A 13,156-nucleotide genomic window follows, 5' to 3' on the forward strand; every position below is an offset into this window, starting at 1 on the left:
CCTTTATTGCTAACTCAGAGGCTTTATAACAGTGGAATTTCATTGCTCTCTTTTCCTTGAAAACTGAGAATTAATATTCAGTTGGTCTTTAGAAAACTTTATAGTACTGCTACATACACTCTTAAAGTATTTCCTCTGTGTAGTAGAAATACAGTAGGTGTTTGATCAAATCACTCTACGGGCACATCATCAGTTCATATTTCTGCACAAAAAAAGATTATTCAGGCAACTTTAAAGTAGCTGTTTCTCTATGTTTTACAATGGAGCAAAATAATTCTCATTGCTATATGAAATTAAAACTGAAATATTTGTTGGGGGGGAAAAAAAAAAAAGAATCCCTAGATAGGCTTGTGTAATTCAGCATAGAGCATCAGCTCAGTAATTCTATGAGCTCGTTGAGAAGACATGACTTGGAAAAGAGGCATTAAAAATATACTATAATTAAAATATACTATAATTAAGTTATGCTGAGGCATCAGAACATGCATAATAAAGTTAACTTTGGAAATTGGACAAATTTAGCAAGAGGAGTATCCGTATCAGGAACTGTAGAAAGAGCATTCATTGATATTTACGTACATACAAGCCAGTACTTAAATGTAGCAGTGCCCACATTAAATAGCAATAACAGAGTGCATGTAAATGGGGTGTTATATTTTTAAATACTAGATGTATGAGAACAGTTCATCTGGGAAGTGATTTAATACAGCGACAGTAATGACAGCATCTGTGAATGTTTTCTGCAGAACCATTGAATCATTTGGAAAGAAAGATGACTGTGTGTTGATAAATTGTATGAAGATCCCATCTACCTGCAAATTAGCCACCTCAGTAAATAATGCCATGGAACCACCACTATTAGTAGACAAAATTCTAAAACAGGATTCTCCCAGTATCACCAAATGCGCCTGCTAGGTTCCTATGCCAGTTTTTCTCAGCAGTGACATGAAATAAACTTCAGATCTGTAAAAACGTGCATAATTCCTGTTTAGATTATATTTAAATTCAGTTTACTTTAAAATTCACAGTTACAGTTTATCTGTATAAAGAATTAAATATAAGCTATGTTAAAAAAAAAAAATCATTATAAAATCCAGATAGCACAGTTTTGCTACTATGTGTTCAAGATTGCTCAGCTAGTTGAAGTCTGTAACCTGTAACTAGAATTTGTTTAAGCATAAAGACAGATTTTGTATCCCCTTCTGCAGAATTTTTTTTCTTAATTTCACTGTAAATATATATACGTACATACATTTCAGTTCAGAGGCTAAGTTATTGAAAGTTGAAAAACTATTTGAGAATTATAATAACAGACACCATTTTTATCTTCTACAACATACAGATATAGTTCTGCAACCTTAAAAGATATAGTTCATTTGAGTAGTACAGATAATACTAATGTGGTGAATAAAATTATTCAAATTCAAGTTAGAAAGCAGGTTTCATAATTTTTTTTTCTCTTCTTATCTATTTGTGTCTTGGCAGTATTTTACTTTTGGTTTTTTTCCTTGCCTGTATATTTGCAGGATTCAAATAAAATTTATCCATTATAGATTTTTAACATTGATTAAAATGAAGCTTGTTGCAAAAAATGAGTAAAATCATCATAATTGAAAGTATGAATGCACTTATGTTGAGCTATATAATTACTTACCTCACTTAAATACATGTAAAATGGTAGTTATCTTCCTAGATAGGAAGGAAAAGTGCCAAGTTTTTCATAATGACACATAAGCAACTAGCAACAGATTTTAATAGTTAACAAATAAGAGATTTGTTCTTTCCTTGAAAATAAGAACTATAAAATCAAAGTCAAATTAATACTATTTAAAATAAGTTGTCTTTTTCACTGATTTAAAATTTAAATTCTGTCTTCACTAGACAAAGCATTTCTGCTAATTCTACATGGATATATATTCCAGAAAAAGTGACAAGAAAAAGCAGTATATTTTGTATGTCCCTTGGGAAATATCTTCCATTTTTTTCCCAGAAGTATAGGTTAATTTTCCTATAAATAAAAATGTATACTTAGAATTTGTAAAGGGAGAAAATTGTTTAAAAATGTCTGGCTATTACAGTGTAGAAAATGAGTCATTATTTTCACTATATGTACCAATGTTAACACCAACAAGTAATTAATATTAAACAATAAAAAGCAAAAGTCAGAATAAAAAAGCACAGTTCTTGTTAAAAATGGGGGGTTTTTTTATTATCTTTCTTCCATCTCTTAATTTCTCCTATGTTTTTCCTCTTTCTCCAAAATCTGTATGTGCTTTTTACACATACGTGTGTGTGCAATTTGTCTAATTGTGTTGAGGATTTTAATTTTGAAATGAAGCTGGATATCGAGATTTTTCCTGTATTCAGAGTAAAGCATGCTGTCTCTTCCTCTACCTTGTTTCCAGCAACAGAGTCAGTGCTTCATCAAAGCAAGTAGAATTGTACCGTGGTTTAGCATTTGAGGACTGATCTGACAACCCAAGTGGCCAACAGGTAGAAAATGCAATAGTAGGTTCTTGAGTGTTCCAGTATTTGCTTTGTATTAGCTTCTAGGTGTTTCATAGTCTTCTCCGTTATGTTCCTTGTGGTTCTTGATGTTGGAAAGTGGAGAGTTGGCAATATGTCCTTTCCTCCCAACAACTTTACAATGGCATCGATATGTTTCTGTTTAGGGATGTTTCAATAATATCTTTAGTTTGCTAGCTGTTAAGATTTAAGTTCATTCCTCACAATAGTCACAAAAGATAGCAGTATTGAAACGATGATCTTCGTTTTGGGATCAGTTGGCACTCTGTAGGTGCCTTCAATTATATTTTGATGTTTAGGGACAAAAGAAAGGACCTAGTCAGACTAAGCAACTGAAGAAACTGTCTAAAAAATTTTTGAGTGCATCAGACTAGTCTAGCTTACTAAATATTCTATACTAGTGCAATCCTGAAATAAGATACTCCTGTGCTTATGTGGGACATCTTCCTGCTCAAAGATTGGATGGGTCAAAAGGTAGACTGCTGTAGGAGAATATTTCAGCAGGTTTTTATGCTCTTATACCGTTCTCCTTTTTAAATAGTCCACTCCCTCTGAGGTCAGAAAGTCATGTAGTCTGGGAATTTCACTTGAAAATTCCTTTGAGGCAGAGCTGATCCTTTGTAATTCATGTGGTTTCCATCACATTTCATCCAAAGTTCTAGGGTATAAATTATCGCTCTCTGTCACGTGTGGCTAAGTGCATAGAGGTAAAGTTGATCCAGGTGGTTTCAAGATATTAGATTAGACGTAGCATTGGAAGAGCTGAGGGATAAGCTCAATACTGAATATTTGGAAAAAATCGCAGCTGCCATGGCAACTGCTAGAGTCTACTGTACTGTGAGCTTAAGTCATGGGCTCCTGTGTAGTGGGACAGGTAGCCAAACTTGTGGAGAAAAATGAAGATGGTAGAAACGTGAAAGAATCGGTAGATTTCCAAAAGCAAACTCCAGCACATCTGTTATGTTTTACATATTCAACTTCATACTCTCATTGATTGTGTTGAATCAGGCAGCAACATACAATGAGGTCAAATGAAATGGTGAAGGTTTTATAAAAACTAAGAGGAAAGGTAATAAACGTATATTTTTAGACAAAATGATCACTAATACCTGATTTCCAAAGAGCTGGCTGGAATATCTGACATCCACTTAAAGCTTGTTTACCCAGCAAGGTAGGCATTTTTTCCAAGCTTAGGGATAAGTGGGAAAGTCTTACGTAGAAATAACACACGTAAACTTTTTAAAGTAGGTCTATTTCAATGTGCTGTCTCTATTTTTCTGAAAGAGGAGACATGACAATTTATGACAGAGACAATTATAGTTTGAGGGGGAATATTTTTTTTTTAATATTATTTTAAGGTTTTGATTATTGGTGCAAGCTACATTGTTACTGTCTCCTGAAGTAAAATCCTGGTTTGGCTGACTTAGTTACAGATGGTATCCAGATGACTGTCAGGTCGTATTCTAAGAGTAAGTGGATTATAGATACAACTCCGAGTGTGATAAAGATCTGAGGCCCAGTGCCTGGGCTTGGGCATAGGAGAATAATTCAATGAGACTCTGAAAGGGACACTGATGCAGGTAGCCTAGTAATGGCAAACTTTATCGAAGCGGTTGTTAATTATTACAAAGTTGTGTTCCCACAAATGCGATACTTTTCGCCCCATATCACATGTTCTGTGCTTCCTGAAGCACATTCTCGCTATCAAAATTATAAGCTCTTTAGGCTAGAGATGCTTCTTCCAGCACAATGAGCCTTCAGGCACTACCGAATACAAATACTAATAAAAACTGTATTAAATGGGTCAATCAGTATTCCATCCTCTATGAAATATACTACACCAACTTATCTCTGTGAATGTTCTTGTGAGTTGTGTTTGACTGCACAAGCAGTCATCTAGTCAGGAAAAGAGGGGTTGATAAGCCAGTCAAAGTGTATTTGTTTTTTAATTCAAAGCATTTGAGAATGATGTATAAATGCAGTTGTTTTTCTGTTACGTTCTCAGCAGTGTTTTAAAACGTTATAAATCAAATGTTGTCACTATGGGAAAAAGTGTTGATTGGAGTGTTAACTTGTAGCAGTTCTTCTGCTCATGTTTAAAATAAGATAACTTCTGAAGAAAGAAGAATATAAATACCTGTTTCTGATTATTTTCACTTTCCTCACAGATATCAATGAGTGTCAGTTACAGGGAGTGTGCCCTAATGGTGAGTGCTTGAATACCATGGGCAGCTACAGATGTACCTGCAAAATGGGATTTGTGCCAGATCCTACTCTCTCAAGATGCATCCGTAAGTAATAGCACTAATCAAAGTACCAAAATAGATACTCAGTTGCACTTCAGATGAGGCTTTATTTGAGTGGCCCCAACTCTTCTAAGCTGTCCCCACCTTTTTTGCTGTCCGTGCCTCCGCAGCTTATTCATGTTATTTAGTCAGTCTCAGTGCTCATGCCTCTTTTCTGTCTCTTTGTCCTGGAAGCCTTGGTCTCCACCAGTGGCTGTCCAGGATCCTTGCATCTTTTCCTGGTTTTCTTGTCACAAAACCTTCAAGGCCATATCCAGCTTACTCATACGCTCAGTCATTTTCATCAGCCTGGAGTTCTCCTTCCCACAATCTTTTTCCCCCTCTCTGCTAGTTCCCCAGCCAAAATCATCTTTGTTTCCTGCCCTCCTCTCTTCCACCTTTGCAGCCTTGACGTGGGTAGTTTCCATTACTAAACATTGAGCCCAGGATAATCTTTGGCACATTTTCCTTCTGATTAAGAGGATTAAAAATTAAGAAATAATTAGGAGAAAAAGTTGTGAACAGCATGAATGCAAATATTTTCCTCTGTTAATCAGCTTTTACTTGGTTTGAGATCAACTACCTCTTCAAGAAGGAAAAGCATAGAGAACAAGTAAATTTCTCACTTCAAGGTTTTGGGGAAGAATATTTACAAGTGAAAAATACCTAATTTCCTAAGCTCCTTATCTGAGCTATCTTTAGATTTATAAAATAAGTATAGTCTAGAGCCGTAAGTGAATTCTTTCATTTTTTCAGTATAATTATCTTATGCTACTAGTTAATGACACTCAATTATTGAGAAGGTTTTTCAGCATTTTGAAGAATCTTATAACTTCCCAGTTTAACACCAGAAAAAAGGAGATGGTTTTCATTTTTGCTTTTATATGTCATATTGCCAATCAGTCTTTGTATTTTTTTGAGTTAAGTGAACATATTACCCAGAACTGTTAACTGGATGTTAATGTGGATGCATAAATTAGAAAGCTGGGTGGATTTTAGCTTCCTGTTACCTCATAGTAGTCATAGCTTGTGGCCTTTGGCTTGTCCACGAAATGTAAGTATATAATTGTCTCTTTTATAAAAAAGTGTCATATATGCTGCTTGATCCTTTTGTAGTCTTATTTATATATCCTACTTATAGCTGAATGTTCCAGTGGCTATGTAGCTTGACACAACTGTGTATTGCCAGTGATTGACCTTAGTCTTCAGCAGTTAGACTTCTGTACAAGTGAGAGAGCTGATTCTGACTCACTGTTCTGGCAGCATGGCAACTGCTGGTTTGGAGATTTGTATTTTTTTATTTTAAATACCTTTTATCCTTGGTCTAGGATGAGTTGGAATTCAAGAGTGCTTGATGTGAAACAAGAATTTTCTTTTAGGTTGTGATTATGGATTGAGATAGGTGTTTGAAATCAAACTTTTGCAGATGGTAATATTAATCCATTTAACGGATGTTGGAAATCTAGTGGTGTTTCTCTGTTTGGCTTTTCATGTGAACAGTACCGTCTTCTCTTCCACTTTCATTGCAGCTGATAATCCTATAGTAGCTGAAGAGAAAGGACCCTGCTACCGGTTTGTTAGTGCAGGAAAGCAATGCATGCATCCCCTTTCTGTTCAGCTCAGCAAGCAGCTTTGCTGTTGCAGTGTTGGCAAAGCCTGGGGCCCGAACTGTGAGAAGTGTCCACTTCCAGGCACAGGTGAGAACTGCTCATTAAAAATACGAGCTCTTGCCCCCACTCTATGTTTGTTATGCATGCTTAAAAAAAAAATAATAATCCAAGAATTCATTTTAAACAAGATGTGTCCATCACTAAACTATGATAGCTCTCTACATGATAGTAGAATAGTCACATATATAGTAGTTTTGTTCATAGGGATTTATGATTAAAACAAAGGAATTATCTTTGATATGTTGTGATAGAATTTGAATTAATGATATTTGCATCTCAGAATATGTCCTGGAACTTTGATTCTCCATCGCGTGAAGATAAATTTATTGTACATTATATTCTGACTATAGGTACAAGCAAATTAACCCCAAATCTAATTAATACTCTTCAGTTGTTAAAGGCACTGGTGAAAGGATGGTAGTTTTTGAGAACTGGATTACAGAACGACATGCATTGTAGTTTACATTACAGTTAGTGGGATATGTATGGGAATAGCTCTGCTTTCTAACCTTGCTTCACATATTTGCCATCCATTTTGAGGAATGTGCTAAGCATGATGTTGCCTTCTTAACAGTAAACTGGTAGTTACGCATTTCATGGCACCTTTCACTTAAGCAAGTCCTTGCTTGATACATAAAGCTCACTTGTATTATCAGTGTTCACTTGGAGTCCTCCTGGTTTTTAAATATTTAAGAACTTGGAAAATACCAGCTTGGTCAGTCACCACTGAGTCACCACTGCTTTGAGAAATCCACGGTTAGCATCAGAGACAGGATGAGAGCAGCAGATTCCTTACTTTTTAATGTTGACCTTACAGAAATGGAAGTGACCAGCATTTTTGAGCATGTCAGTCAATTTCTAAAGCCATTGTTTTCTGCATGACCATTGGGTTGCTAGATCATTGATTAGGATTTTAAAATTCCAGTTCACTTTAGCATAAATAATACTTCTATGGCTTTTTAATGGAGAAAAAAAATATATCCTGATCAGATGACTCACAATTTAAATGCAGATCTTTTACATCTGTGAGAATATTGCATGAGTGTTTATGCCCAATTGTGTGTATCCTGGATCAGAGAATTTGTCTTTTTGTTGACTGCTTTCTAGTCATAGAAAGTACATAATTGAATATTATGTGGAATTGGTTATTTTAGTGATTTTTGTTAGTGAAATGACTTCAGAGAGAAAATCTGGGAGTAGAAAATTCTGATGAGCTGTGTGGGAAACACTTTTCCCATTTCATGACAACTTGCATGATTTAAAAACATATTCCTTTCTATAGCATAATTCATAATCTTTCAGAGTTTCCTATGAAAAATGTGTGAAAATGGAATAGTCCAGAATGGGTTCATATAGTTACTGCAGCAGCCTATGTTAACTTAAGAGTCATGATCTCGCTCTCTGGTAGCATTCAAATACTTTACAAAGTAGACTATCTCCAAAGGAGGGACTGAGAAAGGCCAGATTTGTATACCTAGGTGTTGGCAGCACTTACCAAAGCTCTGGTAAAATGAGACTCATGTTTCTATACTGAATTTGAGAGAATATGACCTGAAACAAGATCTCCTACATCCTGAGTACGCATCTGAAGGGACAGACATCAAATTTTCTGTGTCTTCCAACTTCGACCAGAATTCCCACCCTCAGTTGGGTGGTTTTGTGACAAGTTTTGATATTAGCATTTCCCAACAAAAAGTATTTCATCGTTTTGAATCCACTCAATCAGTTTGACCCTTCATCTTTTCTGTTACTAAAACACCATCACAACACAGTATGCAATTAATGCATACTGCAATTTAATGTATAATGTAATCAATTCCTCTGTAGAGTACCTATAGCTAGTATTTTGTGTTTTTATTTTAGATGCTAATTCATTTTAAAACCCTGATGTTTTCAAAGCAGAATTTGCGAACTTAGCAATGGCCCACTCTGCACATCTGTTAAGAAGCTGTAAGAAGTCACATTGGGCACATGGGAGACTAAATCTTTGGTGTTTCATCCCAACATAGCTTTACCTAGAGCAATAAGGACAATGAAGCACTGCCCCCTCAAGACTCCTGAAGGTCTCCCTGGCAGGAGCATAGCTATCATCTTTGATAGAGAAAAAGGCTGACCTGTATTTCTTTTTCATTGTAGTCTTCCACTAGGACTGCAAAACTTGATGCTCATGTAGAGTAGCTGCAGAGATCAGAGCAGGTGCTGCTGCCTGACTTTCATTACCTTTTTCTGTAGCAGCTTTATAAATGAGATTATTTCCCCTCTCTTCCAGTGGTGATTTGGCTTTTTATGATCCCCATCTTGTTTTTATCCAGCCCACTGAGGTCAGTAGACTTACTCAATTCAGTGAAATTTGTATCAGGGCTGTTATGAGACCTCTGATGTAGTCAAATGGGATCCTGTGAATGAATGTTGATATTCTGGTTGATATTCTTCTGCTCCTCTAGTACAGGGGCAGTGAGCTTTTCTCCTTTGGTTTCTACAAAAAGATAGAAACAGTGATCTTTATTCCTTGTGCAATGTAGATGATGATGACAATTTCCATATTTAAATTCGTAGTCAGAAAGGATACACTGTTTGAAGAGGAAACAAAAAATTATCGTGATAGAATGATAGATTAAACATAGCTGAAGAAAGATGGAGTGGAAACCTCCTGGGAATGACAACCAGAACATGCTTTTGGAAGAATGCTCAGTCATATTAGCATACAATGCATAGCTTGTCTTTAAGTAGCTTTTTGTAAAAATGTATATACAATATGAGATTAAATTTATTAGTGGTAGTCATTATATTTTCCACTATGTCAACCTATTGCACTTTTAGACTCCTAAAAGGAATATTTTCCCATCCCAAATCTAGCTGCTTTTAAGGAAATCTGCCCTGGTGGAATGGGTTATACGGTTTCTGGCCCTCACAGAAACAAGCTATATCATCACCCTGCAGTTAGAGTACAGCCACCTGTCATTGGCAAGACCCCGATTACTCAACCTGTTGCTAAAGGTACTTCTCCTCCACCTCTCCCAGCAAAGGAAGAGCCAGTGGAGGCATTGACCTTCTCACAGAAAAGTGAGACTGAGATGGCCGTGCAAGAAGGTGAGAGTGGGAGAATTTAGTCTTTCTATATGTCTGTGCATGTGTCTTCAATGGTATGTTTCTTTGCAGAGTAGTTGCGTACAGTGCAGGGCAAAGAGGCATCACTTCCCACAGCAGAGCATTCCGTGTCGTGGAGTGTATTGTGTTACATGGTTTACTTCTGAAATTTTATGTATAGCTCCTATCAAATGCTGAGAACACCAGAGATAGACTGCTTTAATCTCATTAATTTTTATGAGAAGAAACACTAAATATTTGTCATAAGGTTTTTATAAAGATATTTATAATCTCCAACATATAACAAAAGACTCAACTCAGGCTTTGTTTTACTGGTGTTTGGGGTGGCAGAAGCTAAGGGGGTTTCATCATCTTCCTTCTATGCACTCCTATAGATGCATCACCTTCCTGTGGTCTGCTCTCACCCCTGCAGCTGTGTGCTCCCTCGGTGTGACCGCGTTGGATCAGCCCGTCTCTGCTGGGCTGTGTAACAATTAGTTGACTCCTCTAAGATATTTTTCTCCGATTGTTTTCTGCAAGCTCCTCTAAGAACTTGTAGCAGCTGAAATTGTCCTAACTCTAAAACAAACACAGAAGCAAAGAAATGTAGAAAGGAGCACTATTATGAATGCATTGCCAGCAAACTTGGCATGAACTAACTGTAGTCAAGAAGAAATACATTGGTGACAAACCTTCTCATGGTATTGAGTACTTATTAGGTTATTTCCAAGTAGCAGTTACATGTTGCAAAGAGTTTCGGTCAGCTGACTGCAAAATTCTGTGCAACACAGGATACTTTCCAGTTAAAATCACGGCTCTAGCTTTGCTTTCAAAAAGAAAATGGAGCTAAACTGAATTTGGAGAGAAAAATAAGCCATATAAAATTTCACATAAACCTCTGGGCTTTTCTGAGTTACGAAGTGGAAAAAATTTTTGCTAAAATATTGTTTCAGTAATTAGAAAGATTGCCGCATTCTAGTAAATCTTAAAACAGAGAATCTGGAGGAAAAAAAAAAGAAATATTAGGGGTTTTTAAATAAAAAACTTTAAAAATATGCTTATACTAAGTCAGTAATGACACATACATATGTTCGAATTTTATATATTTGGATATTTTTGGATATGTTTTCATTTGGAATTTTGAGAGTTTATTAGAAGTTCTCTCAGTTCTGATAATCAGCCTCCCTGCTAATTCTGAAGAAACTAGAGCAAGAAGAGTGATTCTTTTTAAAAAGATCCTGTGCTATGGAAAATGTTGATTATGAAAAGGAAAATATTCTTATAGTTCTTTACAGAAGCATATAGATTTTTATCAGTAAAAGACAAATTCAAAAGAGGCAAACTGCAATGGAAAATAAAAACTCATGTGAAATTTCTACCTCTCCTTCCCAGAAAAGGTTACTTTTGTGGAGGAAAAAGATCACTCAAACCACTTTTGCTTGCTTTAAAGAAAAGGCAAATTTCAAAAATTGGTTGTTTTGTGTTGGTTTGGTGTTTTTTTTTTCACAATAAATTCTTGCAAATTTTTTAATGGTTAGTTATAAAACATTATATATCAAAATAATTACAGATGTTGTCATTCCTTGGAAAGAATTAAAAGAAATTTAATCAGTGAGTTAATAGCCTATGAGTTTCTTGGATTGTTTCCAAGGAAACAATTAAACAATTGAGAAACCTATAAGGCAGTCGAATACTGAATAAATAATTATAAGCATTGGTCAGTGTGTAGAATCTTGTTCGAGTTTCAGGTTAGCTTTTACACTTGCTTCAGGAACATTACCTCAAGTTTGCACCATTTTGAAATGAGGTTAGAGCCTGAAATTTTTCTGTGATGGCAACAACCACTTTCAAATGTGCTAGTAATTTTAAATAGAATGTGTAAGTAAATGTTAAGTGAAGACTGATGAATTTTCTTTTCTCTTTCCGGTTTTAGTGGCAACTGCAGCTCCTGATCAGGTAAAACATGATGTGACTTATTTAGGAATTAGAATGCAGACCATGTGTATGAGATGTGATATGATAGCTCTGAAAAGGATTTAGGGTTTATGAGGAATAAACAATTCACTGTGGACTTACAGTGCAAACCCTGAGGCAAAAAGAGCTCTTATTGTTATTATATACAACAACAGGCAGGTAGTGAGGTACAGGAAAGGGGTTTCTTTGACCTCTCTTTAGGGTATTGGTGGATGGTCCAGTAACATATTGTTCTATCCTGTTCTGGAGCCTATATTTTAAAGAGGATACTGAAAAATTTAGACTGTATGAAGGAGAGCCACAGATACTGACAGCTAGAGAAAATGAATTGGAGAGAAACAGTATGAGGCTTTAAGAAGCATTTGTGACACCTGCTTACTTATTCTATATAAATGCCTAAGTTAGTTTCCTAGTTTTTTTAGGGTTTCTGTGTAGAGAACAGTAGTTGCGTGTATGCGTTAAGTCCCCCATTCTGGAGGTTCCAGGTTCTCTATGCTGAAGAGAATGGGATTTTTAGGAACAATTGAAACTGTACTTCATTTCATTTTCCTAAAGACTTACTAGCATCTAACACTTTTATGAAAATAAGATGATCTGTGCAATAGATGAGAGAACCTTTCACAGTGGTCAGAAACATATGTGATTGTATGCTTTCGTGTGATGCTGAACTGCAATTAAATACTATTTGTAAGCAATTAAAGACCAGAGGATGGGAGAACTATGGAGGAACAAAGCCAAAGATACAATCAGAAGCTCTGTGAAATGGCTGCCTCAAATAAAATCGATGTTAAATTGTATGCCATTGTGTAAACACAAGATCCCATGTTCTTTCAGGCTTAAATTGGTGGTAATTAATGATCTGCTATCAAAAGCCACTTGTGTGAGAATGTTAGCAGTTTCTCAAGCCAGGAGTCTGTGGGTTGTTACGATAGCTGAATTAAGAGAATGTTTACAGAATGTAAATTTTTAATCATTCTTTTAGGAATTAGTTTCCCTTGATCAAGAAAAGCAGCCTGATCTAGAGCCTGGGCAGCCTCAGCTCTCTCCTGGGATTTCAACAATTAACCTGCATCCACAATTTCCAGGTAACTTGTTTTGACTTGTCTTGTAGTATGAGAGCATGCTTACAATTCTTCAAAGAATGGGAAGCTAGCAATGTAGCAGAAGTTAATGAAAAATTGATTGCAGCTTCACAAGAAATTTTTCCATGAGCAGAATATGGAAAAAAGAAATCATGGAAGCTGAAGTGGGAGGAATTGAGAGGTTGGCATTGGCTGGGTTATTTGCTAGGAGGCAAAGACATATTTTAGGCAAAAGTGATATCCGGGATTATGTACGTGAGAATTTTAATGTCAGCAGAGTTGAGGCCTTGTACCCCTTTCAAGAGGAAACTACGTAGGTGCCTCTTTGTAGATTTATGCATAACTTTGGCTGCAAAAGTTTTACTATTGTGCTGGCTTTCTTTAGCACCTCAGTTTTTTTCACAAGCAGTAGAATGATGAAAAGCCCAATTATACTCATTTTTCTACTCCAGATCTAAGCGGAATAAACTAATGAAAAGCTCTGTAGTGTCTGGGTCATTCAGTATCATGTGTGAATTCTTTAAGGAGAGGG

At 36.0% G+C, this 13,156-nt stretch overlaps 1 protein-coding gene across 2 annotated transcripts in view; it reads left to right on the top strand.

Annotated features, from left to right (window-relative positions):
- Window positions 1-13,156, top strand: part of LTBP1 (latent transforming growth factor beta binding protein 1) — a 204,689-nt gene that overhangs the window by 123,382 nt on the left and 68,151 nt on the right. For both annotated transcript variants that reach the window (XM_086628160.1, XM_086628169.1), the window contains exons 10-14: window positions 4,695-4,817; window positions 6,341-6,508; window positions 9,338-9,571; window positions 11,502-11,524; window positions 12,525-12,627. In XM_086628160.1, coding sequence (XP_086484286.1) covers window positions 4,695-4,817; window positions 6,341-6,508; window positions 9,338-9,571; window positions 11,502-11,524; window positions 12,525-12,627 — 651 coding nt within the window. The remainder of the gene's footprint in view (window positions 1-4,694; window positions 4,818-6,340; window positions 6,509-9,337; window positions 9,572-11,501; window positions 11,525-12,524; window positions 12,628-13,156) is intronic.

Source organism: Tauraco erythrolophus, chromosome 2 (genome assembly GCF_009769465.1).
Source record: "Tauraco erythrolophus isolate bTauEry1 chromosome 2, bTauEry1.pri, whole genome shotgun sequence".
In the NCBI taxonomy this organism is placed as follows: domain Eukaryota; kingdom Metazoa; phylum Chordata; class Aves; order Musophagiformes; family Musophagidae; genus Tauraco; species Tauraco erythrolophus.